We start from the raw sequence: 25,689 nt of genomic DNA on the forward strand, positions 1-25,689 counted from the left end.
ATTAAATGAGGAGCCGGGCCCTGCTCCCTGCACCCTGCTCCTCCGTGCAGGACGGCGTCAAACCGGAAAGAAAACACCGCGTGTGAAAATAAAGCATCCGCCGACCCCATCCTGCAGGCACTGAGTCCGTCCGGCACTGGAGCACACTGATAGGGGCTGGGACATGGTGGTATCAGCCCTGTCCCGTGTGGTTCTGTCCCTGTGGGAAGCATGGCTGGGACTATTGGGACACAGAGGGTCTCACGGCTCTGCTCTGCCATCCTAATTGAGGGGCAGAGATACAGAGATGTGGGTGCTGTGCACACAGCTGAGATTCGGGTGCTGAGAGACACGGTTAGTGGGCACTGCTGGCTGCAGGTAGAGAACAGGACCGGATGATCTTAGAGGTGTTTTCCAGCCTTAATGGTTCTACTGTTCTCTGGCACTGAGCTGTGTGGCACTGCCATGGGGTCCCCACAGAGGAGCATCCCCAGTGCGTGACGGCCGGCACGACGCCGCGCTGCTCCGTGGCCCACAATGGGGTGATTACCTCTCCCAGCACCGTGTCCCTGTATTGCAGCCACACCACGGTCCCCTCCCGCTGGGGCACACTGCTCCTTGGCACTGCCACCCCATTGTTTGTTGGAGGAGGAAAAAGCTGCACTGTGCCAGAGCACCCCGCAAAGAGCCGGCCCTGGGAGAAGGGACAAAGGGTGTTTTGTGACCTCCATCCTCAGTGCTTGGAGGATGCTCCCAGAGCTGGGCTTGGGGCTGAGCTCCCCATGGAGAGCCCTGGGTGGGTTTGTGGAGCAAACAGCTCCAACCCAGCAGTGCGTGGGGTGGGTACATGCTTAGGGATGGGTCAAATAGAGCCATCAAGGTGTCAGCCCGGCTGCTCAACCTCAAAGCTGGTGAGTGGCAGCTTCAACCTGGTTGTGGTGGGGGATTCCTTGGCAAAATGCTGCTTGTACAGGACATGGAGGCTCCAGCAGGAACCTGCTCTTGAGGCTGCAAGTGGGGAGAGAAACCCAGATCTGCTGCAAAATGGAAGGGGCTGTGAGCAGCGCTGGGTTTCCCGGTGCTGGTGAGAGGATGCTGTCCTGCAGCTGCTTCCTGCAGGCGGGCAGTGGGGTGCCGCAGCGTGCCAGCCTTCCTGCCGCCAGGAACAACATCCAAGGGGCAGGGATAGGGATCTGCGTGGGGTGAGGGAGCTCTCACTGCCCTCAAGGGCAGCCCTGGTGCTGGGCAGGAGGAAGGAAATGCCGTGAGGCAGGGAAGGGCTCAGCATCCCTCAGTGGAGCGGTGGTGACAGCTGCTGTGATATGTGGCTTCGGCTCCTTTTGCCCTCCCTGCAGAGCCCTCCCCGGCTCGGGGCTGTCTCGCCAGACTCAGAGCAGGCTGCTCTTATCTCTGCTGCCGCTTCCCGGCGATAAGGGGGGCACGTCTGGGTGGGAGCGTTGTCTCCCCTGCTCTGGCTCTGGGTGCTGTTTGTCACCAAGCAGCCATAGCTGTGGTGAATTCACGAGGTGATGGGGGGATGCAGGTGGCCCTGGCCCATTTGTGTCAGCTTCAGGGTCCCTGCTCAGTGGCAGAGCTCCTCCACCACACCCCAGTGCCCCTTCTCTCCCAGGCATGGGGTCCCAACCAGCAGCCCCCATCCTGCACCATGCCCAGGAGGTTTGGCCACAGCTTCCTCAAAGCTGCGGCTCTGAGAGCGGTTTTGCTCCAAGCTGGGGATCTGCTCCAGGATCAAAGCCAAAGGAGGATGCGCAGGGTGTGGGGTGCTGATAGCAATTTCCCATCCCCACGTCCCATCACGCTGTGCTCAGCCAGCTGCAGGCACGGGTTCCAGCAGCTGGGATGGGGTGGAGGCTGGGGGGAGGATGCACATTGCCTTGGTACTGCTTTTTGAGAAAGGAAGGGGACCGGGAGGGTGTGAGGGCAGGAGAGATGCCTCTGAGAGACGACAAACACAGAGCAATGAGCCAACAACCTGAAGTTTCAGTTTTAATACTGTCAACAACACCCTGGAGCAAGGCAGTGCCACCTGGGTCCCCTTGGTCCTTCCCAAAGCCAGCCCAGCCCTGTGGTCACATCCCATACCAGTCCATGGGGGGGAGTGTACCACCAACACTTTCCTACCTGCCATCCCACTCACTGGTGCTGGCACAATGCTTTCCCGCTGCCCATCCCAACAGCTCCAGCATCGCCACCCCAAAAAGGGAAAAATCAGGTTACAAAAAGGATCAGGGGTCTGTTCTGGGGGCTGTCCCACCACCTCTTCCAGCTGCTCCATGACACTAGTGCTGGCACCCTGGGACTGTGATCAAAAGGGAAAAGAAAACATTTTGGAGACCCCTCTGGCTTGGGCTGCAGGGTGCCCAGGGTGGGTGTCCCTCACCACTCGACCCCACAGACCCACAGTATGTATCTCTTGGGGGCTGGGGAGGGCTCTCAGCAGCCACAAGATCAATGCAGCAGACAGAACTGCTGATAGGAGCAGCCTCTCCCCCTCTCAGCACTCCCCTCACACTATGCAGCACTGACACAGCCCGCAGACAGCCTCAGGGCCTGGCAGAAGGGATAGGGTTGAGGCTTGCAGCTCCTTCACGTGGCCATGCAGGGAGAAGGGATGGCAGAGGTTAGGTTTGGTCCCCCACAATGGCTGAGCCCCGAGCTTTGGTGCGGTGCACACAGGGCACTGCTGTTGACTGCTGGAAGCAGAGAGAAAAAGAAGAGAAGTAATCTCCAGGCTTAGGGGAGGCTGCAGCCAAGCCCTGCGTGCAGGATAGGGTCTCACGGCCAAGATCCATTTGCAGAGGAGGGGGTCTCACTCACAGCTTGTAGGGCAGAAGGGCGGGAGCCGTCCCCGCATCCTACCCAGAGCAGCCCCATAAAGTGCAGTGCTGCAGCCCCAGCACAGGGCAGGGGACCCCCTGGGGCGAGGCAGCGCCCGGAGCCTCCCTCCAAAATTCAGGGAGAAGGAGAGGGAGGTGTGAGCGGGAGGTGTGTGGGGTGGGCAGGGTGTGGGCCGGGTGATGGGGACGGGGCTGTCCCTCCTCCTCGTGCCGCCCCCCACCCCTAATCGTCGCAGCCCAGCAGCTCGACACGCAGCGTGATGCGGTTGTGCCAGGCCACGGGCAGGATGCGCACAAAGCGGGCATGGAAGGGCACATCGAAAACGTTCTTCTTGTGCGAGTAGTTGTCACTGTTGCCGTGGAAGATCTGGGGGGAAGAGAAGCAATCAGCATCACAGGGACCCCGACAGCACTTACACATGGCTCTCAAGCCGGGTGTCCCCAAGCCCCCGCGGCTCACTGGCCCCATACCTTGGTGCTGTTGGTCTGGCTGTCCTTGTACACAGTCCAGGAGGTGCCATTGTCACTGTATGCCACTTTGTAGGCTGCCACATACTGGATGTGGCCAAAGTCACGAGCTCCCTGCGTAACGATGCCCGTCACCTTCTTCTTGTCCCGAAGGTCGATCTGGAATAGAGCTGGGGCTGAGTTCCTGCGTGCTGCTCAACAAACCCCTGCCCCAGCAGGGCACTAATCCCAGCAGGACTGAAAAAACACTGTGGGGAAATATTTGATCCCTGAGCACCCTCAGGGCAGGGAACTGTTCCCCACACATCACTGCGGCTGCTTTGGCACGTCGTGTTGGAGAGGTCAATGAGGGAATGATGGCAAAAATCCCAATTGAAAAAAAAGTAATAATTTAAAAGGACTCCCAGAGGAAATGCATTTCCAATGGAAAGTGATTCTGGATGAGAAAACACGCAGCTGAATGCAGGCTGACATTTGGGCTGCAAGGGAGATGGGTTCTGTTCTGTTTGCTTTGCTTGCTGCCCTGCCACACTGCGGGATAACGCAGCTAAAGAGCTGAAGGTCTCCTTCATTTTGTTCCTTTTTTGTGCTCATTGAGAGTCATACTAGCCACACACATATGTATATACTTATATATACGTATATATTTATATATACATGGGTGTACATGTGAATCTACCTACACGTCCACAAGCACACAGCCTTCATTGTCAGAGCCCAGTGCAGCGTGTCACTGTAACCCCATGGGGAGATGTCCTGATAAGCTGGTTCACTCAGGGCTGAGGAGCAGCTGCTTTTAATCATTCCCCAAATAAAATGGAAAGCAGGACAAATATCTAACCAGCTTTGTCCCATTATGTCATGAAATCATGTGAAAAGCATCAAAACAGCGGAGCAAAGGAAACCGAGAAGGAAATTTCAGAACTATTTGTTCTCATTCCAAACTGGGAATAGAAGCACAAACCTGATCCTTGCTGCAAAACAGAGGGGAGGAGCTGGGCTGGGGTGCAGAGAGGTGTGATATGAGCCCTCCCAGCCCTTACCCACCTGCAGCCACTCGGACTGGTCGTTATTCAGTGCTGTCCAGGCATTCGTCTTGCCCATCTTGTCCAGGCGGGCGTAATGGGGATGCCAGGTAAAGGCATCGATGCCCCATGTCTTGAAGACGCTGGAGGCTGTGATCTGCTGGTCAGAGATCTGGCGAGATTTCATACCCAGAGGCTCCGAGCAACCTGCCGTGTTGAAATACACTGTAACACAATGGTTTATACAGACAGTGAAAGAGTCCAAAGCACCATCACCCGACCGCAGCCAGCAGAAGCCCACACACCCAGTGGCAGATCCTCGTGGTCATAGCAGGACCTGGGAGCACAGGAAAGCACCACAGAAGTGCAGGGATGCAGCTCACCAACTCTCCTGGGTGCAGCTCTGCTTTCAGAGCAGAGCTATTCCCTGCAGCACAGTGCCTCCTGCTGCAGCCCCGCAGCACAGCCCGGCACAAGGACACACCTCGGTCCTTGGCAGCAGCAGGATGTGGCCCAGAGCCCAGCGCCAGGCACTGCCTGGGACGTGTGCTGGGCAGGAATGTGGGGAGGTGAGGGGCAAGCTGAGGGCTCTGGCTAATCATCAGTCACGTTTCCCATGGGACTTTGATCTTCTGCTGCTCGTTAAGCTCTCCAGCAGGAAAATGAGCTGGGTCAGGGCTCGGATAGGGAACAATGAGAAACCACAGACCGAAGTGAGGCAGCTTGGGAAGGTGTAAGCAGTGTGAATGCTGTGAGCTGTGGGATTAACAGCCCCAAAAGTGTGCCCCAAAAGCTCCCAGCACCATGAGAAGAATGAACACCCGCTGACTGAACAGGGAGCAGCGCTGGCCCAGGGGAGCATTTACCATTCATCTCGCAGCCGATGAGCTCGAAGCGCAGTGTGCAGGCACGACGGCAAAACACAGGGTAGATGCGGATGTACTGCGCTGTGATGGGAGAGTCAAACATGTTGGTCTGCATGGTGCCGTAGTCCACGTTCCCCTGGAAAACCTGACACACAAAGCAAGGTTGAACCCAAAGCATCCTGCAGCCCCCTGCTCACTGCACAGTTTGGTGCAGAGCAGGGAAGCTGAGCTACTTAAGGACTGTACAGGCTGGCAGAATCCCTAACTCTTTTAATACAGAAGTAATGGCTGCAGTCCCCAAAATGGGACACCTGCTTGAAAAGAGACCATGCCCACATCCCACCATGTGTCAGCTACAAAGTCATTATCCAAATGACCCCAATAAATCAGTGCTGCTCCTTTGGCTGTGCTATGAGTTGTGGGTGCCCCATCCCTGGAGGTGCCCAAGGCCAGGTTTGGTGGGGCCCTGGGCAGCCTGAGCTGGTGGGGGGATAACCAAACCACAGCAGAGGGTCAGAACAGAATGGCCTTTAAGGTCCCTTCCAACCTAAGCCATTCTTATGATTCTGTGATTCTGGTCAAGCAAATGCTGCTGGGATGGCTTTCTGCGTGGTCCTGACCCAAGCTCAGCAGCCAGCCCCATATCCGAGCCCACCTTGTCTGTGTTGAGCTTCTCATCCTTGCAGAAGGTGAACTCACGCCCATCCAGGCTGTAGGCCACCTTATAGGCACGCACGTACTCCGACTTGCCCACACGACGGGCACCTTGTGTGATAACACCACTCAGCCTCATCTTCCTCAGCAGGTTGGCCTGGGGAGGACAAGAAGGTGAGCATGGTCTGCATCCAGATGTAGACAGACCTACACTTTACTCCTCCCATTGGTACCTGGATCCATGGGCTCTTGTCATAGTTGCTGGAGGTCCATGCATTGACAATGCCATGGTTGTTGAGGCGAGCAAGCTCAGGCCCCCAGCGCTGGAGGCCAAGGAAACCATAGTAGACGGAGGAGGCTGAGAGCTGTGCATCAGAGATGGCCCCTCCTTCCATGCCCAGGGGAATGGCACAGCCTGAAGATGGCAGCAAAGGGAGGAGGTGATGAGGGAGCAATGCCGGGAGTTCATCTGTCTCTGTCAGAGTAATGGACAGGAGGTGGCACCTCCACATCCATCAGGACCAAGTACAGTACAGCACACACGCACTGCACTGCTGATTATATGTCTTCTATAGGGCAGGGATGGAAAGGGATCTCTGCAGAATCAGCACTGGGGACTTACGGTCATGGCAAGTCTTCCCAAAGAAGGGAGAAGGACACTTGCAGGCGTAGTCACCATTCAAGTTCACACAGGTGCCCCCATTTTTGCAAGGTTCTGAGGAGCACCCATTCTTGTCTAGGAAGCAGAGGAGATGGGGGGGCTCAGGAGGTGATCCCAGAGCCAGGGCATCCCCCAGAGCACAGAGCCCTGTGGTCCCCGACATGTCACCTTGGTATATCCCCTTAGTTCCCTGCTGTACTCACTGATCTGGCAATGCACCCCATCATACCCCGCAGGGCACTTGCAGATGTAGTCGGTGAAGACGTCCCCTCGATTTGGGACCAACTGGCACTCACCATTGTTGTGGCAAGGATTGGGGTGGCAAGGGCCTGGGGAAAGAGAATGGAGGAAAACGGGCTCTCAGCTGGGCACAAGTGGGAAATAAGAGCACCCAGTGTGTTTTGAAGATACAGTACAGTTCATTTCTGGTGAAGCAGTCAGCACATCCTTGCTATGTGCCAATCACCCGCAGTGGGGACACAAGTCCCTTACCAAGCCTCACCTTTTTCTGTTTCATTGCAATCGATCCCAACAAAGCCTTCAGGGCAGATGCAGAAGAAGGGGGTTTCATTGATGCCAGTCAGGCAGGTACCCCCATTCTGACAGTAGTTCTCACTGCAGAAGTCACCTGCCAGCAAAGCCACGTGTCACTGTGAGCCATCCCAATGCTGGGCAGCCGCCACTGCCCCAGCTCCACGTGGAGATGGCCCCAATCCAGGCTGGGGGGAGAAGCTCAGCCTGGTGGGACCCACGTGCTGGGTGTCTCAGGACGGGCAGTGACCAACAGAGGTAGCCAGGACAGGCACCCAGGGCTCCTTGGGCACAGAAAAATGTGTTAGACAGAGTCTGAATGTAAAATCAGAGACCAGGGAACGCTGCTGCACCAGGGAGCAGTGCTAGCCAGGCTGGGGCACCATGCCATGAGCGGGACAGGATTATTGCAGGGATTCAGGCAGCTCACATTGCTGGGTTTTCCTAACAAAAGTAAGCATTTGCAAGACAAAACAGTCCTTGTAGGGGGAGCCCACATGCCTCAACTTAGATGCTGGAGGCACAGGGGGAAGAATTGTCCTACTCTGCATGATGCTGCATGGCATCAGGGAACTCCCCCCACCTCCGATGTATTTTGCCCTAACAGCTGTAGAATGGTAGCACTCTCCATAAACACTGAGCAGATTTCCACCAACGTGGCTGAAAGTTGTACTAACTGCATGGCAGCAAGTGCCTTGCTTGGTGCCAGCTCTTTGCTGAGCTCAGAGCAAGGCTTGAACTCAGGTGGAGACCCAGGGAGCACCCCCACTACCTGCAAACCCTACAAGCAGCAGCCAGCATAGCTCTCATTAGCCTAAGCTATCACTTAGCGAGCTCCTATCATCAGTCTTTTAATAGCAGGGCTCCTCCAAAGTAATCCCACTCTTCCCAACTGCTCCACAACTGCAGGGTGCGCATTGGGGGCAGGCAGGCCAAGCAGGACCCCAAGTTAGAGGCTGATTTCCAAAAGGTGCAGTGTATCCCTCAGCCCGGCCTCGGGAGGCAGAAAAATTTGGGCAGTGGTTCAAATCGCTGCCTGCGCTGCCCAGCGCGTTCCGCATGACCTCATGCTCCATCAATGCGCTGCCATGAGCTACGGCGCGGGAGGAGAGGGCTCAGGCTGATACACTGGGACACCTTTGCCCCACGCAGGGCTGGGGTGCATCCCCGTGCTGAGGGTCCCACGGACAGCACTGCCAGCGCCCTGCAGCTCCCTGTGCTGTGTGCTCCTCGGCAGCCCAGAGCTCCTGGGGTGGGACAAAGCAAAGCAAAGGAGAAGCGGTGTAAAATTCCCCACATTTCTTCCCAGGGTTGGGACGGGAGGGGTCCCACTGGTAGATTTATGCTTTGCTTTTTGCAAGTAAGCAGACTCTTATCCCCTCCCAGATTTATCCCATACGTTCTTGCGTCTCCTCGCCAGCCCCCTGCCCAGCAGCACAGCAAACACGGTTTCCTTTTGGAGATGGAGATGCTCCTATTTCTTGGCCCTATCGGTGTGGTTCAGCACCTCCATCCTTCCCACGTGGATTTCTCTGGTCAAAGACAGCGCTGCCGCAGACTGGCCAGCCGACAGCAGAAGCGACAGAGCAGCCACCGCTTTGGGAATTGTTTGCTTACATGAACCCATGGGCTGGAGGGAAGACAAAAACAACATCCTCCGAAACCCAGCGGGGCTGGGGGAGGCAAGGTCAGAGCTGCCTGCACGGGTACCCAGAACGGCCCCAGCAGAGCCTCCAACAGCACCACTCTGCCCATCCCACAGCCCGCACGTAGCTCTGCACCCATTTCCCCGTTCACCCAACCCTCTGGGGTCACGAACCCCATCGGGACGCAAGGGAGGTACCGCGTTAACCGCTCCCAGGAGCTGTTTACATCGCTGGCACCCTTATCCCCGCCTGCAAGCACGGGACAGAGAGGTTCGGCTTCCAAGCTCCGTCCTACCCATCCCCTGCGCTCCTGGGGCTGCGCACCGTCCCGGGAGCGCAGCATCCAACTCACCGGCCACCACCACGAGCAGCGCGAGCCCCAGCGCCAGAAGGAGCAGCGCTTGCCACTGCTTCACTGTCTTCATGCTGAGAGCCGAGCCGAGCCGAGCCGAGCCGAGCCGAGCCGAGCCGTGCAGCTCCACTCCGCCGCGGGGCTCGGGGCGGGGAGTGACTCAGCCCAGCCCGGCTCGGCCCGGCCCGGCCCCACGTGCTCCGCTGCCCGCCCCCGGGGCGGTCCCGACCCGGCCCCTCGGATCCCAGCACCGGCTGCCCCGGGGGTCGCGGCCATGGGGTGGCAAAATGGGCATGGTAGGGCAAGGTGCTGAGTTATCAGCCTGGAAACGAGGTGTTGGGCTGCACCCACACAGCAGCAGTGCGGGTGTGCACGGCACGCTGAGGAGAAGGGTGTGAACAACGGTGTGAACAAGCTGCTCTTTGAGTGGTGTCCGCTCAGACCCCGTGCTGGAAAAGCCCCGCTGTGTTTTCCGGGGTTGGTGCCAAGCGAGGAGCTCGGCCCCACAAAGCAGGCACAGTGGGGCTAAGCACACTCAGGTTGAATTCATATTCAGCAGCAACCGCTTCTGAGGAGGGTACAGGAAACCACACGGTAAATGAATTCAGGATGATTTGCTTCTGAGCTGGAAATCTGCTCCTCTCCCTCCAACTGAACACAAAGCTGATCTTATCTCCTCTTGCAAAATGCCCCGTTTTAGAATTAACTGATCAATTGCAGATAGTTCCATGCTGCTCAGTGTTGACTCTTCCCTAGAATTGCACCTCTCCTTGGCTCTGGCACCTCAATAACCCGGCCATGTTGCTCTGCACTTTAACCCATCTCATTTTCCATCCCCGCTCCAGCACCCAGCCACTCGGGCACAGCCAGGTGCCCACGTCCTGCTAACAAACTCCTGTACGTATCCCTGGAGCAGTGGGGTGTGAGGAATGTGGGGAGCACACGCATACAGTGCCCACACAGATTTCCATCCCTTAGTGATGGAGAGTCCAGCCAGCACTGAGCTCCATCACGGTGAGAAGCAGTAGCTGGAAAGGAGGAAGAAGATGGGATGCAGCACTTGCTTTCAAACAACCCCTGAACCTCAGGGTAATTGCTGCTGTTGTGTTGAGTGGAAAACAAGGTCAGGAGGAGCAGAGCGCAGGGCAAGATTCCCAGGGCTGTACACAAGCAAGTAGGACAAGGGTGTTTGTTTTGCTGCTCGAGGGGCAACTGCCTGGACGTGTCTAAGAGAGGATGTGGGACCTGGAGGGAGCTACAGAGGAATCAGCAGCCTCTCTAAAAACAGCAAGAGAATGTTTTCCTTCTGTCTCCTGGGGCATGAATGCTGATGTCCCTACTAACATGCATGGGAAAGGATATTAAAAACAGAGATGGGGAGGGCTGGAGGAGCCCTGTTCCCTGTAGGATCCTTGTCCTGGCTGCACCGGGATCTACAAACGTGAACCTGCAGAGGGATGGTGACCACTGAGCTGCAGGGCTGGGAGGACCCTGGGCTGGGGGATCCCAGCTGGAAGAGGAAAGAAGCACACAAAGGGAGAGCAGTAACCTGAGGAGCACATGGAAGTGGTGATGCATGAAGAGAGCCCCGCACCACACCCGGCTTCGAGCAGCCAAGTTTTCGCAAGGGATGGCTCTACTTGAAAGAGTTTGGCAGGTCAGAGGTCAGGCATAATTTCACTCCTTTCTGCAGGGACTATTTAGGCCTTGTTATAGCAGGATTTACCACTGGGTTTGGTTTCTCCTTTGGGATGATTTTCTAAGCCCAGCAGTGTTGTAACCCTTTGTGAGTCACACAGATAGCCCTATCCTGGACCAAAGAGGTGGGGTGATAAGGAAGGACATAGTGATGGGGCTGCATGTTTCTGAGGCACAATCCTCTTTGTTTCCAGTCTCATATAGAGATGTTCCCCTTGACCGAGGTAAGCAACCCCCAGCCTTCCAATTGCTCAAGAACAAAATCTGTGCCAGAGGCTGCCAGCCATAAAGGCCCATGGGTTTCATCTCACAGCCCATGTGTTTGCAGCGATTATTGCTGCAGTTTCAGCTATTATTTCAGCTATCCTGTAAAGAAGTTCAGAGGCTCTGATTTATCTGGCAATCAGAGCAAAGTTACACCCAGGAGGGTTACTGACCCACTGCAGCCTCCGCAGTGTTGAACCCATCCCATTCCTCCAGCAGCTCCATACAAAGTGCTGGGAAGGTTTGTTGCCCCGTGGAACAAAGCCTCTGTCCTGACACATGTCTGCTCCTCTGAGCAGGAGGGAAAAGCCACTCACAGCACCATCTCAGACACTTAAGCCCCAGCCCGCCCCTAATCCCCCTAACTGGATAACCCAGTGCTCAGTGCCAGCATCCCGAGCCTCCCTCAGCCCAATCTGCCCCACGTCACCGTCCGCCCGCTGCCAGCTCATGGTTTCCGATGGCTGCAGGAGACATCTGTGGCCAGGCCAATCCTCGCATCTGGCTCAGCTCTTCTGTTTATTTTCTACAGGGGAAAGAGAAAAAAAAAACACAAAACCCCAAAGGTTTCCAAATCCTCTGCCCTTTCCATGAAAAGGGCAATGGTTTCTTTAAACATTAAACTTGCAGGGATGCTAATGCTTAGGTAGCAGGAAATTCAGGGCTGTCTGAAGGAACCTAGACAGTGAATATCCTTAGGGCATGGAAAGCTCTTTATGAGTTCCCTTGGGGTGTGAATTAAAAGGAAGGCAGCAAAGGGCAGCACGCTTCCCCAGTTTGCTCAGCTCCCGCTGCTGATGGTGTCAGGGCTCAGATGAGATCCCCACCAGTTCAGCTTCAAGTCCTTTGCTCTAACCTCGATAAACAAGATTAGATCCAGATTAGAGCCGCCGTGTCTGTGTAAGGTGCTTAATTTAAGCACCTTTATATAACCTCTTCCGTGAATTCAAGTGCTGTGCAGTCTTTAAGGTTTTATGCATCCTGTTTCTCTAACAGAAAAGGTGTTGCTTTCTCTTCATGCTACAGATGGGAAACCAAGGCTGGTGGGGCTTGAGGAGAGGACAGGACTCTCTTCTTTTGGTCTGATAGGCAGGGATGTGGGCTCAGCCTCTTACAGATGTGCTCTCAAAGCTCATCCCAACACACTTTGGGATCAACTCCTTGGATCAGCCTGGCTGCTGCTGGTGGCAATACACCATAGTGCTTCCCAGGATGGGAAGGACAAAGCAGACCCCACATTCAGCCCCCATCCCACAGCAAGAACTGGCACTGTGTCTCAGTGCATGACCGAAACAGCTCATCGATCAGTGTGAGTGACCCTGGCATGCCCCACTGTGAGCAGATGCCACAGGCAGATAAGCCACATCTCTTGTTCTTTTTTCAAGAAGCTCTTGGCAAGTTCCCCCCTTGACAAAAAACAAACAGAAGAAAAAATCCCCACTAAATTGCACACTTGATAACATTATCACTGAGGCTCCTCTGATAAGTGAGGTTTTATGGCAAGGGACAGCTCTCCTACTATCAGGACGGCTCCTTGCTCAAGCCATCCATGTGATGCACGTGTTCTCAGCACACGCTTCCCCTGCAGGACAGTAGGGCCAGAACGAGCTCCTGATCTGATCAAACACCTGGGGCCCCACAGCACTAATGCTTTATGAATATGTACCAGCAATAATGAACTTTGGGTGCTGGGCCAAGAGCTGCGGGGAGCCCAGAACCTGTCCTACCGGCTGGTTGAGGGTGGTTTGCTTATTAAGACACGCTCCCCCTTCTGTCCCACCCACCCATCCGTGCAGGAGAGGCTCTGCCGAGCCCTGGGCCTCCTTCATTTGCCAAACTGCCTTTGATCTCTGTATCTCAGAGGGTAATTAGAAGGCTGAGCCCTGCCTTGCCCCCTACCCATGCTCCCCCTCGCTCTGATCCCCCCATAGCCAGGTGAGGTGACTGGGATGTGTTTCATCCTGAAGAGCGGCACGTTTGGTGCCTTTTGAGGTGCATTCCAGCAGCCACATCTATGGCAGAACACAGAGCCCCATCTCTGTTTCCTTGGGGTTGTACCTCCAATACAGGCCCTGCAGCCCACAGCAGCTCTTTGGAGGCCACCAAGAGCCATAGGGTCCCCCCATAATGCGAAGAGCCCACCATGCGGTAGGAGCTGCTCTCCCAACCCAAACAGATCCTGGTAGGGTTGAAGCTCCTTCCCAGGTGCCTCCAGCCCTGTGGGCTGCATCGTGTAGAGCCACAGCGGAAACCACAGCAGGAGCGTGGTTGGCACCAAGCAACACGCCCAGGAGAGCCGGCTCTGCTGCCTGCTCCTCCCCTGACACAGCTCCTCCTCTCCTCATAAGGAAATGAAAACAAACTCCAGGCCAGACATGTGTCCCCAGTGAAACCCACGTGTCAGAGCCAGGAAGAGCTATTGCTTGCTCCAGGTGCCCAAACCCAACAGGGATGATACACACACCTAAGGCACAACACGACTGGGGAACCTCCATAGAGTTTTTAGCAGCAAACGCATGGCAGAACACTTCTTAGTGCTCTGCTTTGCACCAGACCCTCATAAAGCCTCCCAAACAGGAAGGCATTCCTGTTTCCCCACCCTGAGGTTTACACTAACACATGTTTAAGCCATCCACTCTGCTAGTCACACCCCAGTCCTCCTCCTCCTCCTCTATGGGAACGTCCACTGTGCTGCTGACCTTGCCCAGGGCTCTGGGAGCAGCATCACCCGCAGCAGCAGCTGTCACACCAGCAACGCTCCAGCACCTGCACATCTGCTGCAGCTGTGCCCATGCCACCACCTCTGCAGGCATCAGAGCTGCCCAGATCTCAGCTGAGCTGGAAGGACAGAGGAGATGGGAAACTACTGGAAAAAGAAGACATAAAAACAGGAAGCCCGCTCCCACTGCAACAGCTCTCTTATTTTCTGTGTCACGGTGACCAGGATGTTACAAGATCCAGAGAGAAACATTTCAGCAATTTCCTGGATATTGAAAGAATCAGTTTGCATTCTGCCAACAAATCCCCTCTTGGCATATCCATTTTACAGTTCCTTGCTGCTGCCTTGCCACCCTGCCCCACAGCACAGATTCCTGGCTGCAAACCCCATGCATCCCAGGGGCTGCTAGAGGACTTACATAGGCTCAGTGCCAGGGCTGAGTCCCCATCTGGCAATGGGACCCAGCAGATAAACCACGGCCCTGAGGTAGGTGCAATCCCTTCAGGGCTGCTGTGAAATGGGGTTCCTTTGCACTCTGCCTCTTCATTTATCATATCTGTGTCCTCTGCTTTTTGGGAAGTTATCTTCTGCAAGCCCTAGAAATGTAAGGAAATCTCTTCCTCCTCTTCCAGCCGTGTCTGTGCATTGCCTCGCATGCTGCAGGCAGACAGACAGACAGACAGATAGAGTCATAAGGAAGGATGGAGGCCTCACAGCCGCAGCAGGGAGGTGGCAGGGCTGCGTTTTGCACAGCACGTGCAGCCCCACGCAGGAGGCACGTTCACTGGGGCTGCCTGTGGTTAGCTGGCATGCTTTGCAGGAGCAGCCAGCGACGCGGAGAGCAGCGTGTTTGGGAGCATGCCGTGGCTTTGCCTAGTCTTGCAGCTGCCTGCCAGCTGCTGCACAAACACGGCCCTGTCTGCCATCATGCCCCCCCTGCCTCCCACCCACTCTGCTCCTTGCAGGGCTCTGGGATCAGCCTGGCACCGGTGTGCATCTATTTTATATTCTTTCCTCCCTACCCTCAGCTTCATCTTCTGATTTGTCCCCTATTGTCTCACTCCCCTTCCCCACCACTATCTCTGTCCCCTCCCTTTTCCTTTTTCATGTATCATTTCAGTTCTCCCACATTCTTCCTCATTTCTTCCCATGTCCCAGCCTAACCCTGGGACACCTCTTGCTCTGCTCCATCTGTGCAATGCACAAATGAGACCAGCATTCATCAGACCTCAAAATGCAAACAGCAGCTGTCTGCAGGCCACATCCTTCCCCACGCTGTATCCCACAGCCCTGAAACCACAAAGCCCCGTCCAGAGGAAAGCCAGCCATTCTGTGTGTCATCTTCTGGGGGCTAACGTGAGCTAGACAAGGCTGATATTTTAGTGTGAAAGAGCCTTAGGGGTGTTAGTAACCACAGCCAGCACCTTGTTCTCTATCTCACCGCAAAGACAGCATTTCCTGCACCCTTTTACCTGTCTTTGAAGGGTTGCTGGTGGGGAGGGAGGAGGACGCCCATTCCCTGCTGCACAGCACCCTCTAGCCTCCACTAGGGCCACAGCTCTGTGCTGGTTTGGAAGGAGGACTTCCACCACCACCACAACCATTCCACCACGGTCCATTCCTGTCAGTGCACACCCAGCCCCGTGCAGTGCCACCACGGTGTGATTACTGTGCAGCTCAGAAGTCATGCAAAGAGCAAAAATTCATGGACTAGGATGGTCACCCCAGCTCTGGATGTAACAACACAAGTTCCCCGCTTGGCTGGGACTGGCATATAGGGATTCCTTCATGCCCCCACTCCTCAGATTCCCCCACTTCTTAACCCCCCAAGGCCTCCATCTTCACACCCCGTCAGAGACCACTCACCTCCCCACTCCATAAACAAGCCAATTTCCACCCTCATCCCAGTTTGCCTTCCCACCTCCCAGCCTATCCCAGTGTGCACTATTTTGGCACGAGGCAGCGGTTCCACCTCTGCTCACTTTATTTCCATAAACACTAGGAAGCGGCTCTTCCCCTTTCCCAAAGCAGGAAAAGCAATCAGATTTTTACAGGGAACTAATAAACCTACTGTTCACTTCACTGCGTTTTTCTGTTTGCAGCATTGCAGTCCCCAGCTTATTTTTCTCATTCACCACTACTTCTATGGCAACTTTTCCACACTATTTCACAAGCAGTCCCTGAAGAAGTGTGGCTTTAGCAGCCTCCCTCGCTGTCTTTCTGAGGCTGGATAATCATAGCTTTTCCATACTCCAACCTCAAGAACACAGTATAACGGCAAATGTCAGACAGACCACTTGGAATTAAATGGAAGACAAACAGTTTCCTTTATTCAGTATGACATCTTGGAAGTACTCCAGGAGAAGCTCATACATCTCTTTGGCTTTGCTATGTTCATTTGTTCCATCTTGCTTTCTACTGACAGCTCTCCTCCTTGCTCACTGCCTGCCAGATACCTGCTGCTTGCACTCCCCCTCCCCACAACACCAAAACACCTCTTGGCACCTGCAGCTGTGTCTTTATTTACCATAATTTGGGACAAAGAGGGAGAAATGGCTCTGAGCAAACAAGAAGTGGCTGCTGTTGGGAACAGGTCTGTGACTGGACATGGGGGTAAGAGGAGTGAGCTGGTAGTCAGGAATCTGTGGACAGAACCAGCTGAGCGCAGCCTGGCTAAAAGCTCAGTTGGGTGGTATTTCTCTTTTGGCCTAAAGAATTTGGGAATGCAACAGCCAATCTGCTCTGAAACAATTAGTGAAGGTCCCTGTGCCAGCAAGCAGAGCCCTCTTGGTTTGGCAGGAAAAAGAAAAGGCAACAGAACAAGTCAGAATGTCTCTTGCAATGGGGTAGAAGACATTCAAGGAGAGATCAGGAAGCTCTGGTTTATAATGGGATGAAGGGGTGCACAGCTGTAACCCGGTGAGGCTGAAGTTAGTCAGTGAGTTCTATAATTAGGAAATAAATAGCGTGCTAAATAAACCCAGAGCTGAAACTTCTGAAGAGAGCGACAGAGCTGGAAGTTGGCAATGAGCAACTGAATGAGAATGTGATGGAAAAATACTGAGCAGGTGGGCCACGTGCCACCTCCACGGATGGTTTGTATGATGCAGCCGTTCCCCCATCCCTGGCATTTGACTCTTTACGTTGTCAGCTCCCCAGGACAGAAGGCTGGTCTATTTAGAGATCTGCAAAGTGCTCATTACGCTTTTAGATACCATTTTCAGAGAACACGTAAGAGTCCAAAGAGCACCGTGCATCCAGATCCAACGGGCTCTCAAACAGCAGAGTGCTGCAGCCGGCAAGGCAGCACCTCATTGGAATGGCAGGGAAGGCAGAGAGGAAAAATCATTGCCTTTGTTTCCATCTATAAAGCTTTTCTCTGCTCACGTGTCCCTGACAGGCACTTCACTTCCTTTCAGCTGGCAATCGAACCCTGTCATAAGAGACGCATTCCCTCTTTGCTGCTGTTGCATTGGCAGAGATCAACACTCCAAAGTTTCCTCCAGCAAAAAGGTTTCCTGAGAGGTTCAAACTTCCTGCGTGTCTTTAAGTTCATCGGGGCATCGTGAGTTGGCTGAGCAGGAGAAAAGCCGGGCCAGTGAAATGAAGTAGAGAAGTCTGAAATCCTTGTGGTGGCAGCAGCCAAAAGAGAGGGATGTGAAGGTCACTGCACAGGTGAGTGCCAGCCTGGCCCAGCACTGCACCAAGTTCTCTCTGCCTGGTACCTCCCCAGCTGCTGGGTTTTTAAAGGCAAAATTACAGTCAACCTTTTCTTGCCCTCATTGTATAGAGGGTAAGTGCGCAGTGTTAACTGGGAAAGTAATATATTGGGCCTCCTTTGCAGTACTAATCAGAAAGGGATTCTCCTGTACCTTAAGCATCATGGTGCTGCTGGCCATCCCCACCCTACTTTGGTGCACGAACATCAGACAAAGACCTGCTGGCCTGGACCTGCCAAATCACTCCCTATGATGCAGGCAGGCTGGAAATGGAGCTGGCTCTTCCCGGCAGCCCATATTTCCAGGATGCTTTAAGCAACTGCTTGGATGGCTTTTCCCAAGCATGAGCTGTGTGCTGTGAGTGGCACAGCTCCTTCTCCTGCACACAGCACTGCTCCCACAGCAGCATGCCGTGCCATGCCATGCTAATCATCACATGGCTTTGGTCGCAGCAACACCAGCTCCCCACGCACTCAGAGGGAGGGCAGCTTCCTCTGCAAGGAGGCTGTAAACAGCACGTAGCAGGGTTTGCATTCACTAACACGCTCGCTTCCTCCCATCCATCTCAGCTCCCACACTAGAAAGCGTGGCTGAAACAGCCTGATTTTCTCCTAGGTTCCTCCTTCCCCATCTGGAGAATCAGCAGCTTTTCACCGCATCTCTTCTTCTTGCAATAACCAGACAGCTCAGCAGTTGGGCCCAGCATCACCTCCATGCGTGAATTTCTGCTGCCACCTATTCAGCGTTTTCCTCCCCTGGTTCTCAGATCTCACTCCTCACGGTGCCTGAGCACCTCTGATATAAAAGGCTGCTTTACGTTTTACTTCTCTTCCTCAGCATGAAGCGGGCAGATAAGAGCTTGTTTTGTTTTGCTTTGCGTGCTGAAAGCAGTCTTTTAATAGCCAAACCGGTCTGAGAAATGCCCAACAGCCTCAGGGGTTCAAAGTAAAAGCTCTGCCTGGAGGCTCAGCGCTGCTTCACTGTGTTTTCTTGCAGTCCTACAGTGAGCATAAAGGTACAGCTGGAATCAGCTGGACTGCAATTGAGTGTAATCAAACTCAAACATGCCTCACATACTCGGGTATGTGCCTCATACTCGGGTAACAGGCTGATACAGGAAGTTTATCTAATAAAGCCTATCTCGCAGCTTAATCATAAGCATAACTCAGTCGTATTCAGTCCCAAGAGACTTCAGCCCAGCTGAAGTCATCATCAGGTTTAACCGTACACCCAAGACATTGCCATAAGGTTAATTAATAGCTGTCAACGAGGAGCTGAGCTGAAGTGCAAGGTGCAGATCGCATCTGGAGCCGGGGGGTGAGCAGGGCAGCACGGCAGTCACCCAGCAGTGCCCTGGCTGCCTCTCCCACCTCTCCCTTCCTCCTGTGACTCAGTGTGCAGCAGTTACTCATCTCTCCAGATACACAGCTCTGGAAAATGTGAGTGTGAGTGAGTGAGAGCTCTCTGGGTGCAGGGAGCTCCAATTCCTGGTAAACAGAGGTAATGAAATGACTGAGATGGGGGGATTTTTCCACCCGGTTATATAAAGCGAATGAAAACACGGCTGGGTTGTTGATGTTACTGGAAGCAGAACACACGGCTCTTTTAGGACACTAAGTGTGTAAACATCACATTGCAGACATTTCTTTGGTTCTTATTGCTTTCTCTCTGTGCTCGGGGCCAGATCTGTGCACTGAGGTGCAACCATGGCCTGGTGAGGATGTAGTAACCACCTCAGAAGTCCTAAATGGGCCACATTTAGCTCCCTGAGGAGAGCCCAGCCTTGTGATACCGACAGGCAGCTGTACACCTCAGTCAGGGCAGCTCCTGCAGCCTCAGTCCCTGTGGTGGGGGTGTACCCCAATAGCAGGAAGCGGATAGAGACAAACCCCACACCCGACCCTCCCTCAGCCCCGCCCCGCTCCATAATGGCGCCCGCAGCTCCGACTCCCCACAGCCACCGACAGCCCCGCCCCACCCCTCCTCACACGCCAATCACCGCTCACTAACAGCCCGTTGAGCCAATAAAATCGCAAAACTCCACCCCGCCGCGCCTCCACCACCCAATGACACGAGAGCAGCGCTGCCCTCAACCTTCCCACCTAACCAATCACCGAGCGGGGTGGAGCGAGTGCGGCCAATCGGAGGGCGAGGGAGGTTGCTAAGGGGCCGCGGGTAGCGGGCCGCAGACAGACGGGCGGGAGCGGCGGTGGCGGCCGGGCCTGCAGGTGAGAGGCGGCAGGTGCGGGCTCCTGTCGGTGTGTGAAGGCGGCCGGGTCCCTGTGGTGCTTTATTTCCGTTCGGAGAGGCTGTGGGGGATGGGTTCCATTCTATAGTTGAGTTCCCCTCCTCGGGGGACGTCGAGCAGCTTCCTCTTATTGTTGGTGCGCTGTCGTGGTCCTTCAGGTGGTAAGTTGCAGTGATTCCTGTTTTGCTCCCACATCATCAGTGTAATAATGTGCCTTATTAATCAGCTGGCTGCTGCCGTGCCCTGTTTATCAGCGGTTATCACTGCTTGCGTTGGCGTGTGGTAATCAGTGCTGATGTGGTGTCCATCGAACGCAGCCTCGAGCCATTAACGTTCTTCATATCTGACTTTCAGGGCTATCATTTCCTCCCATAGTGTTTATTTCCTGTGCCCAGGTAGGCAGTGCTGTGCTTCACCTCGTGTTGGTGGTGTTGTTCTCTCTTCTGGCTTCAGCTCCTTCAGCTTCTTAGGTGAGTGTTCAGTTCTTATGAGGACAGCCTGGATAAGTGATCTACGCTCTCCTTGTAGCAGTGAACTCAGCCTTTCCTCACCCATCCATCGTTTGTTTTAGTCCCAAAGTCAGCAGCAGGAACGGGAAGGATCTTAAGGAACTATAAGGTAATATTTGGCTCCTTCTGTTCCCATCTCATTCTTAAGAACAGTCATTTTTCAGCAGGTCCTCAGCGTTCCTTAGAACCTACATAGGGGATGAGGCTGATGGAGGGCTGTGCCACGTTCTGCCCCTTTTTAGGGGTGAAATCTCTTCCCTTTCTGCCCTGCAGAGCACCACACAGGTTGTGTGTAACGCTTTTTATCTTGCATAACTCTTTATTGAAGAAGTGAGGCTAAAAATGGGTTTGTTCTACTTGTCTTTCGCTTCACAGCAGGTGAAGTTTTTAGCATTTCATAAAGCTGCGTTATTCAATGTCACGTGGAAACACACTGAAATGGGTGCCGTTCTGTGGTGTAGACAAGGCAAGGTGACCAAATATCATCATTTCTCCACAGCAGGCTAATAGAGAGCTTATCCAAGTCTTCCAAATTACAGCTCTACTTATGGATACGCTGTTCTGTAGGAAACAGTGCTTTACAGCAATGATTCTACCCCTCTGTAGTTTAACCTCACTGGATAATGAATGTATTTTGGGTGCTGCTGTTGTGCTGTTGCTCATCTTTCTCCTCCTTCCTCTTCATCCTTCATGCTGCCAGCTCTGGCAGCACCAGAACTTGGATGACGTTAACAAACAGCTGGATTTAGCAAAGTCTATAGTAGGGGTATGCTGCAGACTGGGGTCTTTAGTGCTTCTAGTTCCAGTTCAGTGGTGCAGACATCAACCTCAGTTGACGTAGGGCCTGCAGATCGTATTTGTTCAGGCTTTGGCAAGCACATCAAACACCAGAGAAGCGCTGTCATGTGGTGTGTATTAGCTGAGTGTACAAGAGCTGCACGAAAGCTTGATAAAATTAGCAGGTACAAAGCAGACTCATAGCTTAGCTGGCATTATTGAAAGTTCAGACCGCTTCTACCTTCCTACGATTGCATCATAAGTTAGAAGTTTAGCATTTAATGGTATGCTTCACCTTCCTGATGCACTTGTTTGCAACAAATCTAGGCTGATGTTGTCCTTAGGGTATTAGAACTGGCCAGGTGTTTAGTAGCCTGATACCATGGGAAAGGCAAACAAGCTTTTCCCGATGGTGCTGGGAATGGCTGGTGGCTCCTGGTGCTCGTCAACTGCTTTTGTGAACTTCCCAGCTAAAGCTGAAATCCTTCAAGTTCTGCTGCATTGTAGGAGTCACCCACTTTTATTGAGCTGCTCTGGAAGGTCTTGTTTCATGATGTATTGGAGTACAGCTCCTAACAGCTATTAGTAATGTGTGCTGTAGATCAGCTGTTTCTATGTATGGAATATGAACTTCTGAACAAATATTTGCACTTCTTCAACCTAGCTGGTTCTTGAAGATTATGCTTATGAGCAGTTTAAAGAACAAACCAATCAAACTCAACTGATTGACTTCAGTATCGAGCAGTTCATTTCAGTGTGCAAGGGCAATCTGTCCTTCCAGAGAAGACAAAGTCTCCCTTGTCCAAAATACGTGGGTGGCAATGACGCTAACCTAGTCAGGCAGTGTTCATAGGCTCTTTCATCTCTAGGAAGCCTTGTTTGCCCAGAGGCTTGTCTTTTCTCTATCTGTATCAATTGACTTGATAATTATAAATAAATAAATCTCTGTAGCAGCCTTGCACATTGGGCAACAAAATGCTTTATGAAGCAGTTTTATACAACCCAAGTGCTTGAAGCATCTTTGTGCCTGTGCTCTGTTGCAGTAACAGCAGTGGAAGAAGTGTCATAGTTAGCAACATAGAGCATTTTTTTCATCTCCAGGTTCACCAGGAAGCACCTAGCACTGGAAACTTGCTTTACTGCTGAGAAATACTTGAGTTGCTCATTCTCGGTCTGTCTAGGATAAGTAGTAATGACAGCTTCCTCTGTCAGTATGGACTGAGCTCCTCTGCTAACAACCAAACCCTTGTGAAACTTCTGCTGTACTTATCATTGGGATATTTGGTATTAAAACTGAGTGCTGAGTATGTAGTGTAATCCTGGCTCCCTGCAGAAAAGAACAGCAATAAAGAGTGACTGGATGCTGGTGTGGGCTTCACTGTTCACAACTTGCCCTACTTCTATCCTAGCTTCTAAACTTATTTACATCTTCCAGATCTGCATCCAGATTTCAATGCAATTATGTGAATCAAACTTTTTGAGCATCAGCTTTCCTTCTGCCATAGGCATCATCATCATGAATGACTCTGTGCATCTCCTGTACTGTGGTGGAGCAGAGCTGCTCACCTGGGTGAAAATAAGCAAGTTTTTGGGGGCTTCAGAATGAAGCGGCGCCTCAGCTTCTGTTAATAGTCAGGTATTGGTGTTTTCTGGCCACTTAATTCAGGTTTGGTCCAATTCCTGTTCCTTCAATGGATGATGCTTCCCTGCTGTGCATGCGGCAGCTGGGATTTCAGGCTGCTCTTCTGAGCTCTGACAGCATGGGGGTGGAGGGATCAAGCCTTGAGGACAAATGAGGCTTTGACAGTGTGATGCTGTCTTTCAAAATGCAGAGAAAGGAATAAAGCAGATTCTTCTGGTGCTTTTCAATCTGTAACACGGTTCATATTAGCTGAGTTAACTGTGGCTTGATACCCACAGCATTGCACTCTGAGTGGGGATTTTGAGGTTCTCTGCAGCTTGACCTTCCCTCCACCTTAATGCTGCCCACTGACACAAGGCTCTGAGGCAGGTTGTTGGCATTTGCTCATGCTGTAAGACTGCAGGAAGATGTTAGCCAGTATTTTTCCTGCTCTACAAAGAGCTGAAGCCCTTCTTTGTAGCTTCATAATGCAGCAGTTAGGGTGTGTTAAGAGTCCTAAGTCTCTTCAATAACTGATGAATTATGTTTGCTTAAAGAATGTAAGCCTTTCAGATAAGATAAGATGCAATTAATTGATTTCTATGGAGTCATCAGAGCTTTAATGGTCTCGTCATAGTGGAACCTTGTATACCAGGTGTGTGCAATAAAAGCTAATACGGTGTTTTTCAATGCTTGACAAACAAGATCCAGCTAAATTGCTGTGTAGACTCCGATATATGCCATCCTCCTTACGTAAGATTCAAAAGCTGCCTGCTGTACAGCAGAACTACTCTGATACATTGAAATGATGCTGTGAAGAAACAAAAGCAGTTCTGTCGCTTGGAAGGAAGTGAAATTGGAGGCTGATCTGACAGTAAATCAGCCTTTGTGGGGAAGTGAAAGACAAAAGGAGTCTTTAGCCCTGTGGGCTATAGAATTATTTTCAGGTATTTCCTTAATCTGGCTGCCTTGGCATGGATTCCCTTCCTTCTGGGGTGCTTGGCTTCTGCTCTGAATGTGATGGACTTCTCCAAGTCCAAAGGAAAAATAGCTGTAGTTAAAGACACCTGCCTTTCTGGCCGCACCGATGCTGCCTCTTGTCATGAACTTTGTCCCTGTAGCCTCACGGTACCTCCAGATATTGTGCATGAGCCAAGTATTGTATCTGGTGAAAAGGTCAAATTCCAGGGAAGACACCAGCCAGATCCTGGCTGCCTTTGGCACAAGGCAGAGGGATTTACTCTGAGCACTTTTGTGTGCTGTCCAAACACTGGTTCCAGTAAGCAAAAGTGCATGTCAGCATGCCCTGTTTGTTTGGAGATAACAAATCTCACGTGTCTGATGACAAAACTGCACTGGGCTTTGATAGGTGCATGATGTCTCTGGTGAAGGCTGCACTTTGCATCTCTTAGTCACATCTCCTATAAGTGTAAGTGCTCAAAGTGCTCAGCTGACTCTTAATTAATCCCTCTGTGCTTGGAGGTCTGAAACTCAGTCATCTCTTTTAAATAGCCAGATGTGCTGAGGAGCACATCCAGATGATCTCAGTGTGTTTCCGATGTGTTCTCATTAAAGCTACTTCTGCTGCATGTACCTGAAATGATGAGGTTGGTACTGGTGAGGCCCAATGTGAGGGAATGTTCCTTAAAGAGCTCACTTCAACTGACATATTTGTATCTTTGTATTTCTTTGGAGATCTGAAAGTAGCAGTCTAGGCTTAACACTTTCCTATCAAGAGACGCTGCTTCAGGTCCTTCCCCAGATGTATAGGGGCATATATTCCGTACATTGATTTTCATCAGGTTGGTTTCTAACCATCTTTCTATGCATTTAAACCATTGGCTGTGAGTAAGGCACACTGTGACACACTCCTCTATGCTTTTTGGAGCAAATTTTAAGTAAAACGCTGACATAAAGCTTAGCATCGTTCCAGAACACTGTAGTGCTTCAAGTTCCCACCCTTTCCTTATTAATATGGCATTAATATTCCCCATATTACAAGTCTAAATCCCTGCATGGTAGCAAGAGGCCCATAACTTCTGGTTTTATGGTGATCCTTTTGGGAGAGGCATTGGCTTGGACTGTTATTAAAGAATTTCCTGGACACGTTCCCTAAAAGACTCTTAACAACGCAGCCTTCCCCTTTTCTCATCAAAAAAGGAAGAAAAAACAACCCTTGGTTCTCATCTGACCAAAATACAACTGGGTTTCATTTCTCTTGTCTCGTAGACTTGCTTTCAGGATCTTCTTCTATGTGTAAGTGCTGAAACCAAATTAAACTAGTGTGAAACTTCCAAATTGTAGTGAAAAGGAGAGGTTTTGAAGGGGTAGGAGAGGGAGCTTTTCAGTGCCTTTAATCTTTTCTGGGTATTTTTGAGCTTTGAAAGCACTAGTAAACTTAAGCACAAATGGTTAAGAGGGTATTTGGGAGGATTTTGTATTGGACTTCCTTCCTGGAAACTGAATTCCTTCAAGATTTTTCAGTAAATGTAACTGAGCATAAAATAACTTCCTAGTATAGTCCTTATGCAGAGGTTGCCCGTTCTTTGGTCTGTAGATGCTTCCATACAGCTGTACCTTCACTTTAGACCTGAATATTACCATTGCTTTATTGAAATGAGTCCTCCAGGTTTACAGTTACTCATAGGAAGGCTTGAGGGAAGGTCCCTATGGGAGTGGCTTCCATCAATGCCCATGTTGGCTTTGTAGAATGCAGGGCTGAGTTCAGCTTTGACATGGGTGGAGGAGCTGTAATGTTTGGTAGCTCCCAAATCCTGCCTGTGCCTCCTTGAGTCATGGGGAGGAAGCGACCTCTGTGCCTCGAAGTCTGCTCTCACCAGGAACACAAAGGTGTGTAGGTCTGATTTGTTGTCAGTCATCACTTACTGTACATTGAAATATGCTGGCGATGGCTTTCCCAATACCTGGCGTCATTCATACGTAAGGAATTTGCTGCATCCCTGCTGCCTTTTGAGGTTCTTTCATCCCTACTTGGAAAGAAATAAATTGTTATATATATATGTTTTTCTCATTATATATACACAAGAGGTGCATTCTGTGAACAGCAGTGCTGAACTAATTAATTCCTGATAGA

The 25,689-nt window shown here is 52.2% G+C and overlaps 2 protein-coding genes and 1 long non-coding RNA gene across 9 annotated transcripts in view; 2 read left to right on the forward strand and 1 right to left on the reverse strand.

Annotated features, from left to right (window-relative positions):
- Nucleotides 1–1,974: 1,974 nt before the first annotated feature.
- On the reverse strand, nt 1,975–9,190 carry MFGE8 (milk fat globule EGF and factor V/VIII domain containing). Of its 4 annotated transcripts, none has more exons than XM_015873087.3 (10): nt 9,041–9,190; nt 7,014–7,139; nt 6,715–6,840; nt 6,473–6,586; nt 6,084–6,265; nt 5,852–6,007; nt 5,197–5,341; nt 4,353–4,537; nt 3,309–3,464; nt 1,975–3,204 (listed from the first exon to the last, which is right to left on the reverse strand). In XM_015873087.3, exons 1-10 carry the CDS (start codon nt 9,111–9,113, stop codon nt 3,061–3,063), a joined length of 1,407 nt encoding a protein of 468 aa, XP_015728573.2. In that variant the 5' UTR covers nt 9,114–9,190; the 3' UTR covers nt 1,975–3,060. The 4 variants fall into 4 exon arrangements, with proteins under 4 accessions (XP_015728573.2, XP_015728572.2, XP_015728571.2 ...); XM_015873086.3 differs by having other exon boundaries at nt 4,353–4,555; XM_015873085.3 differs by having other exon boundaries at nt 6,084–6,325.
- A 7,625-nt stretch (nt 9,191–16,815) lies between these two features.
- On the forward strand, nt 16,816–18,598 carry LOC116653929 (uncharacterized). Its single transcript, XR_004308588.2, has 2 exons — nt 16,816–17,396; nt 18,056–18,598. It is a non-coding gene; the product is annotated as an uncharacterized LOC116653929 (long non-coding RNA).
- A 1,033-nt stretch (nt 18,599–19,631) lies between these two features.
- ABHD2 (abhydrolase domain containing 2, acylglycerol lipase) overlaps nt 19,632–25,689 on the forward strand; it is a 37,858-nt gene continuing 31,800 nt past the window's right edge. For 2 of the 4 annotated variants that reach the window (XM_085514953.1, XM_015873062.3), the window contains exon 1: nt 19,632–19,668. The gene's annotated coding sequence lies outside the window, so the exon portion shown is untranslated. Of the gene's footprint in view, nt 19,850–20,042; nt 20,159–25,689 lie in introns of all 4 variants that reach the window. The other 2 variants (XM_085514954.1, XM_085514952.1) reach the window with 2 other exon arrangements.

Source organism: Coturnix japonica, chromosome 14 (assembly GCF_054131305.1).
Source record: "Coturnix japonica strain WE chromosome 14, WE-NBRP24, whole genome shotgun sequence".
NCBI lineage: Eukaryota > Metazoa > Chordata > Aves > Galliformes > Phasianidae > Coturnix > Coturnix japonica.